At 37.7% G+C, this 21,099-nt stretch overlaps 1 protein-coding gene across 5 annotated transcripts in view; it reads right to left on the reverse strand.

The window, feature by feature from the left end:
- Window positions 1–21,099, reverse strand: part of OPHN1 (oligophrenin 1) — a 519,936-nt gene that overhangs the window by 36,737 nt on the left and 462,100 nt on the right. For all 5 annotated transcript variants that reach the window (XM_025466070.3, XM_035711487.2, XM_035711488.2 and 2 more), the window contains one exon: window positions 6,611–6,755. In XM_025466070.3, coding sequence (XP_025321855.1) covers window positions 6,611–6,755 — 145 coding nt within the window. The remainder of the gene's footprint in view (window positions 1–6,610; window positions 6,756–21,099) is intronic.

Here is a 21,099-nt window from a genome sequence, read left to right on the forward strand (position 1 = left end):
TTTTTTTTACATTTTTAATTTAAATTCAACTTGCCAACATGTAGTATAACACCTAGTGCTCATCTCATCAAGTGCCCTCTCCAGTGCCCATCACCCAATTACCCTATCCCTTGACTCACCTCCCAAAAATCCTCACTTTGTTTCCTATAGTTACGAGTCTCTTATGCTTTGCCTTACCTTCTGTATTTATCTTATTTTATTTTTCCTTTCCCTCTCCTTTGTTCATATGTTTTGTTTCTTAAATTCCACATATGAGTGAAATCATATGGTATTTGTCTTTCTTTGAATGACTTATTTTGCTTAGCATAATACCTTCAAGTTCTATCCCTGTCATTGCAAATGGCAAGATTTTATTCTTTCTGATTGCTGAGTAATATTCCATTGTGTGTGTGTGTGCGTGTGTGTGTGTGTGTGTGTGCATACCACATCTTTTTATCCATTCATTTGTTAAATGGACATCTGAGCTCTTTCCATATTTTGGCCATTGTGGATACTGCTGCTATAAACATTTGCCTCTTCAAATCACTAAGTCTGTATCCTTTGGAAAAATATCTGGTAGTGTACTTGTTGGGTCATAGGATAGTTCTATTTTTAACTTTTGAGGAATTCCTATACTGTTTTCCAGATTGCCTGCACTAATTTACATTCCCACCAACAGTATAAGAGGGTTCCCCATTCTCTGCATCTTCATCAACATCTATTGTTTCCTGAGTTGTTAATTTTTGTCCTTCTGACTGGTGTGAGGTGATATCTCATTGTAGTTTTGGTTTGTATTTCCTGATGCTGAGTGATGTTGAGAATTCTTTCATGTGTCTGTTAACTACTTGTAAGTCGTCTTTAGAGAAATGTCTGTTCTTGTCTTCTGCCCATTTTTTAAATTGGATTACTTGTTTTTTGAGTGTTGAGTGGTATAAGTTCTTTATGTTTTGGATACTAACCCTCTATCTGATATGTCATTTGTGAATACCTTCTCCCATTCCATAGGTTGCCATTTAGTTTTGTTGACTGTTTCCTTTGCTGTGCAAAAGTTTTTTTTTTTATCTTGATGAAGTCCCAATAATTCATTTTTGCTTTTGTTTCCCTTGCCTTCAGAGACATGTCTAAAAGTTGCTGTGGCTGAGGTTCCAGAGTTTTCTGTCTGTGTTCTCCTCTAGGATTTTGATGGATTCCTGTCTCACATTTAGGTCTTTTATTCATTTTGAGTTTACTTTTCTGTATGGTGTAAGAAACTGGTCCAGTTTCATTCTTCTGCACATGACTGTCCAATTTTCCCAACACCATTTGTTGAAGAGAATGTCTTTTTCCATTGGATATTCTTTTGTCAAAGATTAGTTGACCATAGAGTTGAGGGTCCACTTCTGGGTTCTCCATTTCCATTGATGAATGTGTCTGTTTTTGTGCCAGTACCATGCTGTCCAGATGATTATAGATTAAAAAAAAAAGATTTCTATTTATTTATTCATGAGAGACAGAGAGAGAGGCAGATACATAGGCAGAGGGAGAAGCAGGCTCCCCACGGGGAGCCTAATGTGGGACTCGATCCCAGGACCCTGGGATCATGACCTAAGCCAAAGGCAAACACTCCATCAACTGAGCCTCCCAGGTGCCCTGATGATTACAGCTTTGTAATACAGCTTGAAGTCTGGAATTGTGATGCCTCTAGCTTTGGTTCTTTTTCAACATTCTTTTGGCTATTCAAGGTCTTTCCTGATTCTATACAAATTTTAGAATTGTTTGTTCCAGCTCTGTGAAAAATGTTGATGGTATTTTGATAGGAATTGTATTGAATGCGTAGACTGCTTTGGGCAGCATAGACATTTTAACAATATTTGTTCTTCCAGTCCAAGAGTATGGAAGGTTTTTCCACTTCATTGTGTCTTCTTCAATTTCCTTCATAAGTGTTCTATAGTTTTCAGAATATAGATCATTTACCTCTTTAGTTAGGCTTATTCACAAGAATCTTATGGTTTTTAATGTGATTGTAAATGAGATCAACTCCTTGATTTCTTTTTCTGATGTGTCATTGTTACTGTATAGAAATGGAACTGACTTCTGTGTGTCAATTTTATATCCTGGAACTTGGAAAAAATAGGCTTTAAAACAAAGACTGTAACATGAGATAAAGAAGGACAGTATATAATAATACAGGGGAAAATCCAACAAGAGGATATAACAGCTGTAAATGTTTATGCACCCAACATGTTGTTACCAAATACATAAAACAGTTAACAACAAAGAAAGGAACAAATTGATAGTACTACAGTAATAGTAGGGGACCTTAACACCACACTTCTATCAATGGATGGATTATCCAATCAGAAAACAATAAGGAAATAGTTGCTTTGAATGCTACATTGGTCCAGATGGATTTAGCAGTTATATTCAGAACATTCCATCCTGAAACAGCAGAATATACATTCTTTTCAAGTACATGTGACACATTCTCCAGAATATATCATATATTATTCCAGAAGGCAAGTCTCAACAAATTAAAAAAGATTAAAGTAATACCATGCATATTTTCTTACCACCATGCTATGAAACTATGAATCAATCACAAGAAAAAATCTGGAAAAAGCACAAACACATGCTACTAAACAATGAATGGGTCAACCAATCGATCAAAGAAGAAATAAATTACATGGAAACAAAATGAAAAAGAAAACACAATAGTCCAAAATCCATTGGGATGCAGCAAAAGCAGTTCTAAAAGGGAAGCTTATAGCAATACAGACTATCTCTAGAAGCAAGAAAAAAATGTCAAATAAATGACCTAATTTTACACACAAAGAAGCTAGAAAAAGAACAAAACAAATCCAAAACCCAAGCAGAAGGAGAGAAATAATAAATAGAGTAGAAAAAAAAATATAGAAACTAAAACAAAACAAAAACCCTTATAGAACAGATCAACGAAACCAGGACCTGTTTCTTTGAGAAGATAAACAATTGATAAACCTCTAGCCTCACTCACCAGAAAAAAAGAGAAATTATTCAAATAAATAAAATCACAAATGAGAGAGCAGAAATAGCAACTACCACCACAGAAATACAACCAAATGTAAGAAAATATGAGAAACTATATGCCAATAAATTAGACAACCTAGAAGAAATGGATAAATTCCTAGAATCATATAACCTATCAAAACTGGAGCAGGAAGAAATAGAAAAGAATAGACCAATAACCACCAAATAAATTGAATTCAGTAATCAAAACCTCCCCAAAAAACAGAAGTCTAGGACAAGACAGCTTCACAGCCAAATTCTACCAGACATTTCAAGAAGATTTGATACCTATTCATCTCCAAATATTCCAAAATTTGAAAAGGAAGGAAAACTCCCAAATTCATTCTATGAGGTCAGCATTACCTTGATACCAAAACCAGACAAAGACAACACAAAAAAGAACCACAAACTGCTATGTCTGTTGAACATAGATGCAAAAACTCTCAACAAAATACTAGCAAATCAAGTATAACAATACTTTAAAATATTAATTCACCCACAATCAAGGGGGAATTTATTCCAAGAATGTAAGGGTGGTTCCATATTAGCAAATTAATCAATGTGATACATCACATCAATAGGGGAAAGGACAAAAAACATGATCATTTCAATTAATGCAAAAAAGACATTTAACAAAGTACCCATCCATTAATGAAAAAAAAACTCAACAAAGTAGGTCTGGAGGGAATGTAACTCTACATAAAGGTCTTATATGAAAAACTTGTAGTGAACATCATACTCAATGGAGAGAAACTAAGAGCTTTTCCCCTAAGATTATGACGAAGACAAGGATATCCACTCTCCTCACTTTTTTTCAACATAGTACTGGAGTTCTATCCACAGAAATCAGACAAGAAAAAGAAATAAATGGCATTCAAACTGGGAAGGAAGAAGTAAAACCTTTACTGTTTGCAGATGACATGATACTGTATAGAGAAAGACCTGAAGACTCTACCAAAAAAACTACTAGAACAATAAATAAACTCATAAAGTTGCAGGATACAAAATCAATGTTCAGAAAATTAAATACATTTTTATATAGTAATGAAACAGTAGAAAGAGAAATTAAAAAACAATTCTATTTAAAATTGAACCAAAAATAATAAAGTACCTAGGAATAAACTTAGCCAAAGAGGTGAAAAACCTGTACTCTGAAAACTAAAACATTAATGAAAGAAATTAAAGATGACATGAAGAAATGGAAAGACATTCCATGCTCACAGAGTAGAGCAAATATTATTAAAATATCTATACTTCCCAAAGCCTTCTAGAGATTTGAATAAATCCCTATCAAAATACCAGTGGTATTTCTCACAGAACTGGAAAAAAACAACCCTAAGACTTATATGGAACCAAAAAAGACCCCAAATAGCCAAAGCAATCTTCAAAAAGTAAAACAAAACATGGGGTATCACAATTCCTGTCTTTAAGATATACTACAAAGTAGGAGTAGTCAAAACAATTTGGTACTGGCACAAAAATAAATGGATAGATCAATGGAACAGAATAGAAAACTCAGAAATATATAATTAATCAATCTTCAAAAAAGGAGGACAGAATATGTAATGGGGAAAAGATAGTCTCTTCTACAAATGGTATTGGGAAAATTGGTCAGGTGCATTGAAAAGAATGAAACTGGACCACTTTCTTATGTCATACACAAAAATAAACTCAAAATTAATTAAAGATGCAAATGTGAGAACTGTAGCCCTAAAAATCCTAGAAGAGAGCACAGGCAGTAATGTCTCTGACATCAGCCATAGGATCATTTTTGTAAGTATGTCTCCTGAGGAAAGGGAAACAAAAGCAAAGATAAACTATTGGTACTACATCAAAGTAAAAGCTCCCACACAGTAAAGGAAACAATCAGCAAAACTAAAAGGTAACCTGCTGAATGGGAGAAGATATTTGCAAATGACATATCTGATTAAGGGTTAGTATCCAAAATATATAAAGAGCTTATAGGGGATCCCTGGGTGGCTCAGCGGTTTAGCACCTGCCTTCGGCCCAGGGCATGATCCTGGAGTCCCGGGATCAAGTTCCACATCGGGCTCCCTGCATGGAGCCTGCTTCTCCCTCTGCCTGTGTCTCTACCCCCCACCCCTGTGTGTGTGTCTCTCATGAATAAATAAATAAAATAAAATAAAAAAAGAGCTTATATAACTCAATACCTAAAATCCAAATAATCCAATCAAAAATGGGCAGAAAAAGGAACAGACATTTCTCTAGAGAAGACATACAAATGGCTAACAGGCACATGAAAAGATGCTGAACATCACTCATCTTCAGGGAAATGCAAATCAAAATTATAATGAGATATCACCTCACCATTAAAAAAATGAGATATAACCTCAAATCTGTCATAAGGGCTAAAGTTAAAAATATAAGAAACAAGTATTGGAGAAGATATTCAGAGAAAGGAAATACAGTGCACTGTTGGTGGGAATGTAAACTTGTACAGCCACTGTGGAAAACAGTAAGGAGGTTCCTCAAATAATTAAAAATAGAACTACCCTATGATCCAGTAATTATGCTGATTATTTATCCAAAGAATACAAAAACACTAATTCAAAGGGAAACATGCATCCTTATGTTTATAGAAGCATTATTACAAAAAAAAATTGTGGAAGCAGCTCAAGTGTCCTTCGATATATGCATGGATAAAGAAGATGTGATATATATATATATATATATATATATATCAATGATACTTATCCATAAGAAAGAATGAAATCTTACCATTTGCAATGATATGTGTAGAGCTAGAAAGTATTATGTTAAATGAAATAAGTTCCTCAGAAAAAGACAAATACCATATGATTTCTCTCATATGTGGAATTTAAGAAATGAAACAATATAGTAAAGGGGAAAAGAGAGAGAGAGAGAGAAAGTAACAGATTTTTAACTATAGGGAATAAACTTTTGGTTACCAGAAGGGAAGTGGATAAAATAGGGGGAATGGATAAAATGGGTGATGAGAATTAAGGAGTACATTTGTTGTAATGAACACCAGGTGTTGTATGTAAGTGTTGAATCACTACATTGTACATCTGAAACTAATATAACACTTTATATTAGCTATTTTGGAATTAAAATAAAAGCTTAATAAATAAAAGAATACTTTATTGCTTTAAAAATGCTATGAATCATCTGAGATTTCAGTAAGTCATAATCCTTATGCTGGAAAAGGATCTGGCTATATTGTTGATGGCTGCTGAAGGTTGGGCTAGCTGTGGCAATTTCTTAAAATAAGACAATAATGAAGTTTGCTGCATTGATTGAATTTTCTTTTCACAAGCCATCTCTTTAATATGCTATGCTGTTCGATGGCATTTTATCCACAATAGAATTTTCAAAATTGGAGCTGATACTCTCAAACTCTGCTACTGCTTTATTAAGTAAGTTTATGAAATATTCAAAAACCTTTTTTGTCATTTGAATAGTCTTTATAGCATCTTCACCAGGAGTAGGTTCCATCTCAAGAAACCACTTTCTTTGCTCATCCATATGAAACAACTCCTCATCCATTGAAATTTTATCATGAGATTGCAGGAATTCAGTCACTTCCAATTTTATTAAGAAGCTAAGGAAATATCTTAGTACTGACCTTCACTTTCATCCACAGAAGTATAAAAAACTGTTCTTTCCCGCAGCAAGCGCTTTGAAATTGTGATTGGTTTGTGCCTTCTTGCTGTTACTCGAGGCGGAGGGACTGGGGGTGTAGCACTTTCCTCAGGTGGACCCGAATAGATCTGTAAAAGGAGAATATTTTCAGGAAACAATTAGAAAGATCAAGTTTTTGTTTCCCTAATGCTAACTACCAGTTGGTGCCCACCAGCACTACATCTAGAGTCTGCCATAGCAACTATAGTATGACAAAAGAAATTGGGATTTTTAAAATCACTCCAGCTACCAGCAAGTTTTTAGAAGTCTCCTATCATGTTTAAGACACAGGACCTGGCACATCACAATGTGGAGGAAAGAATTCAGACAAAAACTGCAATATCAGTCCCAGATTTTTCACTTACTGCCTAGGCAAGTCACCCCCTATCTCTGAGCTTTAGACTCCTCATCTGTAACATAGGGAGAGTACCACATACCTCCCAATGTGCGATGAGAATCAAGTGAAAAGGGTACTCAAGGTACATTGTATGGGTAGGAGTAGGGTGTAGATAGTTACTAAAATGCACCCAATATTTCTGAAAGGATACCAAAGAAACTAGTTAGATTGTTTGCTTCAAGATAGGAATAATGAGTGGCTGATGAAAGGATGGAAGAAACTTCTTTCTCATTCTTATATAATTTGATCTTTCAAAATTTCATACCATGTACGTATTACTTATTCAAAAAAGGGCAAAAACAAAATGTGTTATACGTTGTAAAAAGTGCTGGACAAATGAGGGAGAAGTTATCATTACAATTTTTTTAAAGCAGGGTCCATGCCCAGCACGGAGCCCAACATGGGTCTTGAACTCACAACCCTGAGATCAAGACCCAAGTTGACATCAAGAGTCAGATGCCTAACCAACTGAGCCAACCGTGCAACTCTAATGATTACAAATTTTATATAGTATCTCAATATGTATTTGAAAATCTTTCTTGTCTCTGGAGAGACTGAACTTTTGGCCAGAGTGCACATTTTGAGAGGATGCACACATGGTGAGGAAGGAAGGGTACAATTTGGTAGTGCGATAATAAAATCAATCCCAGGGCAGCCCCGGTGGCTCAGCAGTTTAGCGCCGCCTTCAGCCCAGGGCGTGATCCTGGAGACCCAGGATCGAGTCCCACCTCGGGCTCCTGGCATGGAGCCTGCTTCTCCCTCTGCCTGTGCCTGTGCCTTTCTCTCTCTCTCTCTCTCTCTCTGTGTGTGTGTGTGTGTGTGTGTGTGTGTGTCTTTCATGATTAAATAAATAAAATCTTAAAAAAATAAAATAAAAAAATAAAAATAAAAAAAAATAAAATCAACCCCAATGATTGGTGCAAAGAGAAATGTCAGAGACCAACATTTTATCAGGCTCCATAGTCATAGAACTTACAAGGAAACTCTGTGTAAAAGCTGAGCAATGATAGAATGTAGTGCAAGCACAATCACAAGGCAATACATGTCTCAATGTCTCATGGTATAGGAAAGAGAGAGTATGACATAGTAGCAAGCAGATAAGCTTTGAGGCCATCCAGTTTCACAATCATTAGTAATAATATTCTAAATAACTACTATTTTGTGAGAATATGCTTATGCACTATAGGAGTTGTAAAGAATGTCCCTTGCTATTTATCAAACACACCAGGGCCTTTGCACTGAGTGTTTCATCTACCTGGAGTGCTCTTCTTCCAGGTATCTATCTATATAGCTTGCTCTCTTAATCGTAGGCTATAATCAAATATAATCCTCTCAGTGAGTCCATCTAAGTGAATGTATCTAAAATTTTAATACACCTTCCTGTATGCCTCCTATCCCCCTTCCCTAAGTTTTTTTTCTCCTTAGCATTTATTACTTCCTAACAAGGCATATTGTAATTACTTATTTTGTCTTTGTGTCTGCCACTCTAATCTACTGTAAGCTACATGGAAGTACATTATCATGTTCACTGCTAAATCTCCAGCAACTAGAAGACTGACTGGAATTGCCGGGTCAAAAGAAAAACACATTTAAAATACTGTTATAAAAGGCCAAACTGTCCTCTGAAAAGACTGTAACAGCTACTTCCACTTTTAGCCAAGATAGCACAGAAAGTATTAGGTTTGCATCTTCTGCCAGTAATAATTTAAAAACTAGAAAAAAAAACCCCACATAACAATGGGTTTCAAGGCATTGGAAATCTGGCAATGAAAGACAGTGATCCATGAGAGACAGGAAAAAGAAATGAGGTGAGCCTCATGATATTCACAGTTTACAGCCTGGAGATAGTCTGCAAGCCATAATATATGGAGGGAAACTCAGAAGGAGCCCATCAGTCTGTTTAAGTTGAGGACACTGAGTTGCAAGTATGGAGAGGGCAAGAAAGAGAATTTTTCAGGGCAAAATATCAGAGAGAAGATAGCTGCACAAAGAGCTCTGAAGAGCTGCAGAGGTCCTCTTTAAGACTTTAGATGAGTAGGGATCAATACTTATGTGTGAGGAAAAAACCACACAATTGAATTAAAGGGACAAATTACCTAGGATCACACAGTGTGTAGAAGATTTCCTGTTCTCACCAGGCACAGTGGAAAATAAAATAATTAAGTGCTATGGGTGTTGGGCAATGCAGATGTGGGGCATGCAGGCAGCTGGACAGATCCAGCAGCAAGAATGCTGGGTTGCGACATGGGTGTCATCTTTCTTTTGTCTTACTGTTGGTGTTTATCAGTATAAAACTCCCTCTTAGAACTTCTTTTGCTGCATCCCATAAGTTTGATATACTGTTTTTCCATTGTGATTTGTTTCAAGATTTTTAAATTTCCCTTTTGATTTCTTCCTTGACCCATTGGTTGTTCAGTAGTGTGTTGTTAAATTACCATATATTTGTGAATTTCCAGTTTTCCTCCTGTTATTGATTCCTAGTTTCATAGCATTCTATAACTTTTTTTTAAATTTTTATTTATTTATGATAGTCACAGAGAGAGAAAGAGAGAGGCAGAGACATAGGCAGAGGGAGAAGCAGGCTCCATGCACCGGAAGCCCGATGTGGGATTCGATCCCAGGTCTCCAGGATCGCGCCCTGGGCCAAAGGCAGGCGCCAAACCGCTGCGCCACCCAGGGATCCCTAGTTTCATAGCATTCTAGTCAGAAAAGATACTTGGTATGACTTCAATCTTCATCCATTTGCTAAGGCTTGTTTTGTAACCTAGCATATGATCTATGCTTTATTTTATTTTTTTATAATAAATTTATTTTTTATTGGTGTTCAATTTACCAACATACAGAATAACACCCAGTGCTCATTCCGTCAAGTGCCCCCCTCAGTGCCATCACCCATTCACTCCCACCCCCCGCCCTCCTCCCCTTCCACCACCCCTAGTTCGTTTCCCAGAGTTAGGAGTCTCTACGTTCTGTCTCCCTTTCTGATATTTCCCACACATTTCTTCTCCCTTCCCTTATATTCCCTTTCACTATTATTTATATTCCCCAAATGAATGAGAACATACAATATTTGTCCTTCTCCGATTGACTTACTTCACTCAGCATAATACCCTCCAGTTCCATCCACATTGAAGCAAATGGTGGGTATTTGTCGTTTCTAATGGCTGAGTAATATTCCATTGTATACATAGACCGCATCTTCTTTATCCATTCATCTTTCGATGGACACCGACGCTCCTTCCACAGTTTGGCTATTGTGGACATTGCTGCTATAAAATAGACCTGCCCTATGACCCAGCAATTGCACTGTTGGGGATTTACCCCAAGGATTCAGATGCAATGAAACGCCGAGACACCTGCACCCTGATGTTTATAGCAGCAATGATCTATGCTTTATAAAGTTCCATGTGCACTTGAGAAAAATGAGTATTGCGTTGCTGTTATGCAGTGTGCTATAAATGTCTGTTAGGTTCATTTTGTCTGAAGTATAATGCAAGTCCAATATTTCTTTATCGATTTTCTGTCTGGATTGATCTACATGCATGGTTGTATGAGGGGTATTAAATTTCCCTACTATTATTTTTAGTTGCCTCTCTCCCTTCAAATTTGTTAGTATTTACTTAATATATTTCAGTGCTCTCTAATGTTGGGTGCATATATATTTACACTTGTTACATCCTCTTGAAAAGTAGACTATTTTATTATATAATGACTTTCTTTGTCTCTTGTTACAGTCTTTGGCTTAAAGTTTACTTGTTTCATGTAAGTATAGCTATCCCTTCTTTCTTTTGGTTTCCACTTGCTTGGTATTATCTTTTACCATCCCTTTATTTTGAGGCTATGCATGCCCTTAAAGCTGAAGTGAATCTCTTTTAGGCAGCATATTGCTGGGTCTTATTTTTAATCTATTCAGCACTCTATGCCTCTTGATTGAAAATTTTAATCCACTTATATTTACATAATTATTGATAAGGATTTACTAATTCTATCTGCCTCTTTTATAATTCTGCTGTTCCTTTCCTCTTCTCTTGCTGCCTTTCTTCTAGTGAAGTGATCATTTTCTGAACTGGCATGTTTTGATTCCTTTCTCTTTATCTTTTGTGTATCTACTTAAAATTTTTGCTTTGTGGTTACCATGAGGCTTCCATAAGCAAAAATACCAATATAACAATCTCTTTTAAGCTGCTAACTCTATCTTTGATTGTATACAAAACCTCTATCATTTTACACCTCCTCCCATATTTTGGTTTTGATGGCACAATTTACCTCTTTTTATATTGTGTACCTATTAACAAATTATTGTTCCTAAAGTTATTTTAACAGTTTTGAACTTTAACATTTATATTAGGGTTACATAGTTAACATACCACCATATTACAGTATTAGAGTGTTCTGAATTTGAATATATACTTACTTTTACCAGTAGATTTTATATTTTCATATATTTTTATATTACTAATTTGAGGCCTTTCATTTCAGCTTGAAGAACTCCTTTCAGTATTTCCTGTGAGGCAGGTCTAGAGTAGAACTCCCTCAGCTTTTGTTTGTTTGGTAAAGTTTTATCTCTCCTTCATTTCTGAAAGCTGACTTTTCCAGGTAAAATATTCTTGGTTGGCATTTTAATTCTTTCAGCATTTTGCATATATTAACCAACTCTCTCTTAGCCTGAAAGACATCTGTGGGAAATCTACTGATAGCTTTATAAGGTTCCTTTATATGTGAGTATTTTTTTCTGTCTCTCTTACTGCTTTGAAAATTCTTTTATTTTACATGATGATCATGATTTCATGATTTTCGTTTTACATGATGTCTTGGAGAAGATTTTTTCAGGTTGAAATTCTGGAGTGCTTCTGAGCTTCATAAATCTCTCCCCAGATTTGAGAAGTTCTCAGCCATTTCTTTTTTTAAAACTTTTAATTCCAGTATAGTTAACATACACTGTTATGTTAGTTTGAGGTGTACGATGATTCAACAATTCCATACACTTAAATCTTTCTTTATAACTGTTTATTAATCAAAACAATTCTAATATTCAAGGCAGAAATCTGGACATTATTATCCTTGTATTCTCCCTCTTCCTCATAGCTCACATCCATTTACTCACCAAGTTCTGTCAATTATTCTTCCTTAAACTCTCTAATATATCCTCTCTGTTCACTACCACTGTCTTGGTTCCATGTCTCATTATATCCACCTAATATTATTACAATGATCTCCTGTTTTTCTGTGCCTCCTGTCACTTTTTCCTTTAATATGTCTACCAAAGTATGGATTGATTGACCTTCATAAATTCAAAATATAATTGTGCTACGCCTCTGCTTAAAATATTTCAGTGACAACTCACTATTTTTGGGATAAATTCTAAATTCGTTAGCACACAGGTGTTCCATAATCTGGCCACTGCCTTCAATCTCCAGTCTCATCTTCCACTATTTCTACATTCATACTATACTACAGCAATACTGAAGTATTATAGTTTTTACATATCATGTTTTCTCACTCTTGTGTATACAGAATTCTCTGTGCTTATAACACTTCTCCCCGTTATGGCAGAGACTGCCAATTGCTTCTTAGTATCTATCCTCTCTTCTTGCTTTTACTCTTAGAAGTCACTAAGTTTTAGTTGCTACCCATGCCTACATTTTCTAGCCTACCTTGCAACTAAGTAAGACCATGTACTTAAGTTTTAGATAATAGAATACAAGCGAAAATAAATGTATGCAAACTTCTGGATCATGATTTAACAAAGAAATTGTCTTTGTTCCATTCTATCTCTTTTCCCCTTCTCTTTGGGTGATAATGAAGACCGATGTCTAGGACCCAGAGATTGAGGCCAAGTGGTGAAGATGGCAGAACTGCCCCACAAATTTTGGACTATTTATCTCTGGACTTCTCCATGAGAGAGGTAAACTTTTCTCTATCTTATTTATGTCACTGAATTTGTGGTCCTCTTTGTTATAGGTTAGTCTGTACCTTAATTAATCCACTCCTCTTTGATTTTCAGAACTCAACTCATGCATTACCCAGTGTACGAAGCCTTCTCTGACTCTCAAAAAGAGATATGATCCCCTTCCATGTGCTCCCATAGCATCTGATATGTATCTTCATCACAGTAGTTAGTGTACTATATCCTGTGTGTTAGATGGTCCAAATTCTCTGCCAGTATCATGAGTTTCATAACAATAAATATTTTTGTCTCATTCATCTTTAGAAGCAACAGCCCTACTAGGGCACCAGACAAAAGGTAGGGGCTCAATGGCAGTTTTCAGAATTAATAAATGAATCTTGGCTGCCATACCCTTTAAGGCCTATTAAATAATAAAGCCTATTCTCCTTTATCCCTTCTACAACTGCAATTGGGAAAAGACAGCATAGCATAGAGATTAGAGTCAGCTTTGAGTCATAATCACTTGTGTTGGAGCTTTACAACTTACTGGCTAAGCAACCTCAGGCAAAGTATTTACACATAGTTTAGATACTGACACTTGAGGCTCAGTTTGAATTTTGCATCTACCTCATAGGGTTGTTGTAATTATTGAATAAGAGAATGTATGTAAAGAGCATAGTCCCAACATGTTAAACACTCAATAAATAATAACTATTCTATTAGCAACCTAAAAAGGACTTAATCCCATATTTCCTTGACATGGGTGATAAGGTGCTGGGGCAGGAGGGAAGTTGAGATTGGAACAATAAGGAGTGAAGTGGCTATGTGCTACACAAATCAGGGGATGTGAACTTGTTGGGTCTTTAAGGTCTCTGCCAGATTAAATGATTTTATTTCCCTCTTCCAGTAACACAAATTAGTCGCTTCTCATTTACAAAGCTTCTTACTCATAGCCTATTCTTTAAGGTATTACCCAGGCCCCAAGATGGATGTAGGCTCACCAACTCCTAGGGTTTATAATGACAGATTCCAAGTTTACCTGGACAGGATGCTTTCTATAGTCCCTGTCTCCTCCAAATAGACTAAGGCATTGGTTGGGAGCCTTTTGAGACCAGTTCTACCAATGTTCCAGTAGGCAGAGCTCAGAGAAGGTGCTTGTTAGGCTTAAATTCACACTCTCTAAAATGAGAAAAGTCTAGAAAAATAGAGAGGACATTTCCTGTTGTGTAGCCTCTCTAAAATTAAAACATGACTTTTACAATCCTACAGTCAACATGGATTGCAACATCCTCCCCAAAGCTGGCCTACAGATATAAACTTTGGAGATAGGCTTTAATGGGGAAATACTGGAAATTACTGTGGTAGGAAGAATCCACCACCTCTCTGTTCTGTGGGCCCTCCAAAGGTCTCATTTCACATCTCTTTTTAAATGAGCTTTAACTTATGTGTTATTGCTATTCCCTTTGAGAAAAGAAATGGAGTAAATGGTCCTGTTTGCTCATTCAACCCTGGCCACTTTGGTCTCTTAGCTGTTCAACACACCAAAAAATTTCTGCCTCAGGGCCTTTGCACTTGGCTGTTCATTATTCTAGAAGCAGTTCTTCCCCAAGATATCCACCATAGTTTGTAGCCCTAATTTATTCACTTTTTTGCCCCCATACTATATTATATTAATATAACCTTCTATAAGATGACAATCTCTTACATTGTTTTATTTTTCTTCAGGGCACTTATCACCCGGCAAACATCAAATTGTTTATCATTTGTCTCACCCAACTAGAATATAAGATTCATGAAATAAGGAACTTTGTTTTGTTTATAGATATATACAATAATAATTTAGTAAGTATTTATTTAACTAATGGATATTATTAGCTCTTTGAAAGTAGAGCTATAAAGTACAGATTAACTAGTCACCCTCAGAAGGAAATCCTGGAAAAATTTCCATAGTTTCTCTTATGAGAAAAGAGAGATGATGGGCCCATGATTACTGGGATGATGTACTTTTGGGAGCCCAATTTTTTAAAAGGTTTTATTTAATTATTTATTTGATATAGAGAGAGCATGAGCATGGGAGAAAGAAAGAGAGAGAGAGAGAGAGAGAGAGAGAGAATGATCAGGGGAAAGGGGAAAGGGAGAAGGAGAAGCAGACTCATGGCTGAGCAGAAGGCCCAGTGCAGGGCACGATCCCACACCTGGGGATCATGACCTGAGTGGAAGGCAGACATTTAACTGACTGAACCACCCAGATGCCCTGGTAGTCCAATTTTAATGAGGGGAATACTTTTAGAGATGAATGGAGTTAACAAAGGTACAAGAAAAGAAACCTAGTCTGCTCCACTCAATTCCCTGTCAACTTCTTGAGTATCCATGAAAAGACATTCTAACCATGTTCTCAGAAAGGAATAACAGTATACCCTTTGAAGGTAGAAGAAACAAATCCTAAAGAAATGGGAAACTCATAGTGCATTCAGCTGTCCTAGAGATGGATGGGGACAAATACCAGACAGCACAGAATACAAAAATAGCTCCTTTGTATCTCATGCAATCAGTGCAAAGGAGGAAGTGACAGCAGTGGCAGTAAATGGCATAAATGGTAGGACCAGCTGCTGACCTAGAAGACTGATTACAAAATGGCTTTGGTGGAACAAACTTTTCCCACGTTCAAGCCATGGGTCAGAGCTATTTTTAATGATCAACTCCTATACAGTGCTTACTATATATCAAGCAGTTTTAAGCATTTGTATATATTAAGTCATTTATTGATTACACAAATCACTTTCTCTGAAATTCGAAAGGGAATTTAGGGCAAAATGACATGAATGCTCATCTAGCACATTAGGGTAACCACAGAATAAATCCATCTACCTACCCCTTTTCATAGGATTAAAAGAGGAGAGAAAAATAGGCAACATAAATGGAAAGTTGGAGAAGCTATCACTAATACTTGAAAGGAAATAAGCCCTTACTTTCCCCCTCTTCAGGAAACTGGAGTGGCTCTTCTATACGTAAAAAATCAAGCTGGAATTATTTTTTTAAAGATTTTATTTATTGAAGAGGCGGGGCAAGATGGCAGGACAGTAGGATCCCTAAGTCACCTGTTCCCACCAACTTACCTAGATAACTTTCAAATCATCCTGAAAACCTATGAATTCAGCCTGAGATTTAAAGAGAGAACAGCTGGAATACTACAATGAGAAGAGTTCGTGCTTCAATCAAGGTAGGAAAACGGAAAAAATCAATAAAGAAGCATCCAAGGGGGAAGAGCCCCCCGAGGAGCCCGGATAAGGCCGGGCTGCAAGAGTCTCCAGCACAGGAAAGCCCAGTCCCGGAGAAGCAGCAACTTTACTAATGTTCCCGGATGGAAAGGCACTGGCAGGGAACTTGGGCAGGATCCCAGGAGGGGCAGTGGAGCCCCCAGGTTCCCGGGGTCACTAACAGAGGAAGTGCACTCTGAAGGAGAGCATGCCACACACCATGGACCATGGCGGTAAAGGGCTGGAGCGCCGCCCGCTGGGGACTCGGGAGCAGCTCAGGGAGTGGCTCTGGGCGGAGGGGGCTGCGCCGCCCCGAGAGTGCAATTCCAGCAGCATAGGCCCCGGAGCTCAAGATGCCGGTGGACACAGCCCAGGATCCAGTGCTCCCCTTGGAACAGGCGGAGGCCTGGAGGACACAGGACAGCGAAGAGACTCCTGCCCCCAGGCGGAACCGAGCTGTGCAGATCAGCGCACTGCCCCTGGAATCTCCAGGCCCCTGCGGACCAGAAGACTGTGGTAGATACTTCTGGAGCTGACTCTAGGGCTGGAGAGCTGGCCGCTGCCACTGTGGTTGTTGCTCCTGGTGTCACCCTGTGCCTGGGACAGAGCAGGGCCGCCAAGGAACAGGGACCTCACAGGATAAACAGCTTCCACTGAGCCCGGCACGTGGAAGGGGTGGGGCAGCTCTCCTAGGTGCACACACCTGAGAATCAGCACAGCAGGCCCCTCCCCGAGAACACCAGCTGGAAGAACAGGGGAAGAGCATGTTTTTTGTTTGTTTGTTTGTTTGTTTTTAGATTTTATTTACTTATTCATGAGAGAAACAGAGAAAAAGAGAGAGGCAGAGACACAGGCAGAGGGAGAAGCAGCCTCCATGCAGGGAGACCGATGTGGGATTCAATCCCGGGACTACAGGATCAGGCCCAGGGCTGAAGGCAGTGCTAAATTGCTGAGCCACCAAGAGGACCCCTGGAAGAGCAAGTTCTTAACCAAGCAGTGCTGGAAAGCTCCAGGGGAAGTCGAGGGACTTACAGTATATAGAATCAGAGGATTATCCTCCTTGTTTTGTTTTCTTGTTTGTTTGTTCCCCCCATTTTTCCCTTTTGCCTTCCTTTTTCCAGTACAACTTGTTTTTAGCCACTCTGCACTGAGCAAAAAGACTAGAAGGAAAAACTCACAAGAGAAAGAACTAGAAACAGTACTCTCTGCCACAGAGTTACAGAATTTGGATTACAATTCGATGTCAGAAAGCCAATTCAAAAGCACAATTATAAAGCTACTAGTGGCGCTGGAAAAAAGCATAAAGGATTCAAGAGACTTCATGACTGCAGAATTTAGATCTAATCAGGCCGAAATTAAAAATCAATTAAATGAGATGCAATCCAAACTGGAGGTCCTAAAGACAAGGGTTAATGAGGTAGAAGAGTGAGTGAGTTTTAGAAGACAATTTGATGGTAAGGAAGGAAGCTGAGGAAAAAAGAAAAACAATTAAAAGATCATGAGGATAGGTTAAGGGGAATAAATGACAGCCTCAGAAGGAAAAATCTACGTTTAACTGGGGTTCCAGAGTGTGCCGAAAGGGACAGAGGACCAGAAAGTGTATAAAACAAATCATAGCTGACAACTACCGCAACTTGGGGAGGGAAACAGGCATTCAGACCCAGGAGATAGAGAGATCCATCCCAAAATCCATAAAAATCATTCAACACCCAACATTTAATAGTGAAACTCACAAATTCCAAAGATAAAGAGAATATCCTTAAGGCAGCAAGAGACAAGAAATCCCTACCTTTACCAGGAGAGGTATTATATTAACAGTAGACCTCTCCACAGAGACCTGGCAGGCCAGAAAGGGCTGGCAGGATATATTCAGGGTCCTAAATGAGAAGAACATGCAGCCAAGAATACTCTATCCAGCAAGGCTCTCATTCACAATAGAAGGAGAGATAAAGAACTTTCAAGATAGGCAGAAACTGAAAGAATATGTGACCACCAAACCAGCTCTGCAAGAAATATTAAGGGGGACTCTGTAAAAGAAAGAGGAAGTCCAAAGAAATAATGCACAAAAACAGGGACTGAATAGGTCATGATGACACTAAATTCATATCTTTCAAGAGTAATTCTGAACGTGAATGGGCCTAATGATCCGATCAAAAGACACAGGGTTTCAACTGGATAAAAAAGCAAGATCCATCTACTTGCTGTCTACAAGAGACTCATTTTAGACCTAAGGACACCTACAGCCTGAAAATAAAAGGTTGGAGAACCATTTACCATTCAAATGGTTCTCAAAAGAAAGCAGGGGTAGCCATCCTTATATCAGATAAATTAAAGTTTATCACAAAGACTGTAGTAAGAGATGAAGAGGGACACTATATCATACTTAAAGGACCTATCCAACAAGAGGACCTAACAAATGAATATTTATGCCCCTAATGTAGGAGCTGCCAAGTATATCAATCAATTAGTAAGGAAAGTTAAGACATACTTAGATAATAATACACTTATACTGGGACTTGAACATTGCATTTTCTATAATTGACAGATTTTCTGAGCACAACATCTCCAAAGAAACAAGAGCTTTAACTGATACATTGGAACAGATAGATTTCACAGGTATTTACAGAACTTTGCATCCAAACGCAACTGAATACACCTTCTTCTCAAGTGCACATGGAACTTTCTCCAGAATAGACCACATACTGGGTCACAAATCAGGTCTTAACCGATACCAAAAGATTGGGATTGCCCCCTGCATATTTTCAGACCATAATGCTTTGAAACTAGAACTTAAACACAAGAAGAAGTTGGAAGAAATTCAAACATGTGGAGGTTAAAGAGCATCTTGCTAAAAGATGAAACGGTCAACCAGGAAATTAGAGAAGAATTAAAAAGATTCATGGAAACTAATGAGAATGAAAATACAACCATTCAAAATCTTTGGGATACAGCAAAAGCAGTCCTGAGGGGGAAATACATCACAAAACAAGCATCCATCCAAAAACTGGAAAGAACTCAAATGCAAAAGCTAACCTTGCACCTAAGGGAGCTGGAAAAAAATACAGCAAATAGATTCTACACCCGGCAGAAGAAGATAGTTAATAAAGACTCGAGCAGAACTCAATGAAATAGAGACCGGAAGAACTGTGGAACAGATCAACAAAACAAGGAGTTGTTCTTTGAAGGAATTAATAAGATAGAAAAATCATTAGGCAGCCTTATTAAAAACAAAGGAGAAAAGACTCAAATTAATAAAATAACAAATGAAAAAGGAGAGATAACCACCAATACCAAGGAAATACAAATGATTTTAAAAACTTATTATGAGCACCTATATGCCAAAAAATTATGCAATCTACAAGAAATGGAGCATTTCTGGAAAACCACAAACTACCAAAGCTGGAACAGGAAGAAATAGAAAACCTGAACAGGTCGATAACCAGGGAGGAAATTGAAGCAGTCATCAAAAACCTCCCAAGAAACAAAACTCCAGGGCCAGATGGCTTCCCAGGGGAATTCTATCAAACGTTTAAAGAAGAAACCATACCTATTCTACTAAAGCTGTTCGGAAAGATAGAAAGAGATGGAATACTTCCAAACTTGTTCCTTGAGGCCAGCATCATTCCAAAACCAGACAAAGACCCCACCAAAAAGGAGAATTATAGACCAATATCCATGATGAACACAGATGCAAAATTCCTCAACAAGATACTAGCCAATAGGATGCAACAGTTCATTAAGAAGATAATTAACCATGACCAAATGGGATTTAGCCCTGGGATGCAAGGCTGATTCAACTTGTAAAGCACTCATTCTGATAGATCATATCAACAAGAGAAAAAACAAGAGCCATATGATCATCTCAATAGATGCAGAGAAAGCAATGGCCAAAATACAGCATCCATTCCTGATCAAAACTCTTCAGAGTGTAGGGATAGAGGACACATTCCTCAGCATCCTAAAAGCCATCTACAAAAAGCCCACAACAAATAACATTCTCAATGGGGAAATACTGGGAGCCTTTCCCTTAAGATCAGGAACATGACAGGGATATCCACTCTTACCCCTGCTATTCAACACAGTACTAGAAGTCCTAGCCTCAGCAATCAGGCAACAAAAAGAAATAAAAGGCATTCAAATTGGCAAAGAAGAAGTCAAACTCTCCCTTTTTGCAGATGACATGATCCTCTACATAGAAAACCCAAAAGACTCCTCCCTAAGATTGGTAGAACTCATACAGCAATTCGGCAGTGTGGCAGGATACACAATCAATGCCCCGAAATCAGTGGCATTTCTCTACACTAACAATGAAACTGAAGAAAGAGAAATGAAGGAGTCAATCCCATTTACAATTGCACACAAAAGCATAAGATACCTAGGAATACACCTAACCAAAGTGGTAAAAGATCTATACCCTAAAAACTACAGAACACTTCTGAAAGAAATTGAGGAAGACACAAAGAGATGGAAAAATATTTCCTTCTCATGGATTAAAGAATTAATATTGTGAAAATCTCAATGCTACCCACAGCAATTTACACATTTAATGCAATCCCTATCAAAATACCATGGACTTTCTTCAGAGTTGGAACAAATCATTTTAAGATTTGTGTGGAATCAGAAAATACCCTGAATAGCCAGCGGAATATTAAAAAAGAAAACCATATCTGGGGGCATCACAATGCCAGATTTCAGGTTGTACTACAAAGCTATGGTCTCAAGACAGTGTGGTACTGTCAGAAAAACAGACACATAGATCAATGGAACAGAATAGAGAATCCAGAAGTGGACCCTCAACTCTATGGTCAATTAACATTCGACAAAGCAGGAAAGACTATCCACTGGAAAAAAGACAGTCTCTTCAATAAATGGTGCTGGGAAAATTGGACAGC

Source organism: Canis lupus, chromosome X (assembly GCF_003254725.2).
Source record: "Canis lupus dingo isolate Sandy chromosome X, ASM325472v2, whole genome shotgun sequence".
Classification (NCBI taxonomy): domain Eukaryota; kingdom Metazoa; phylum Chordata; class Mammalia; order Carnivora; family Canidae; genus Canis; species Canis lupus.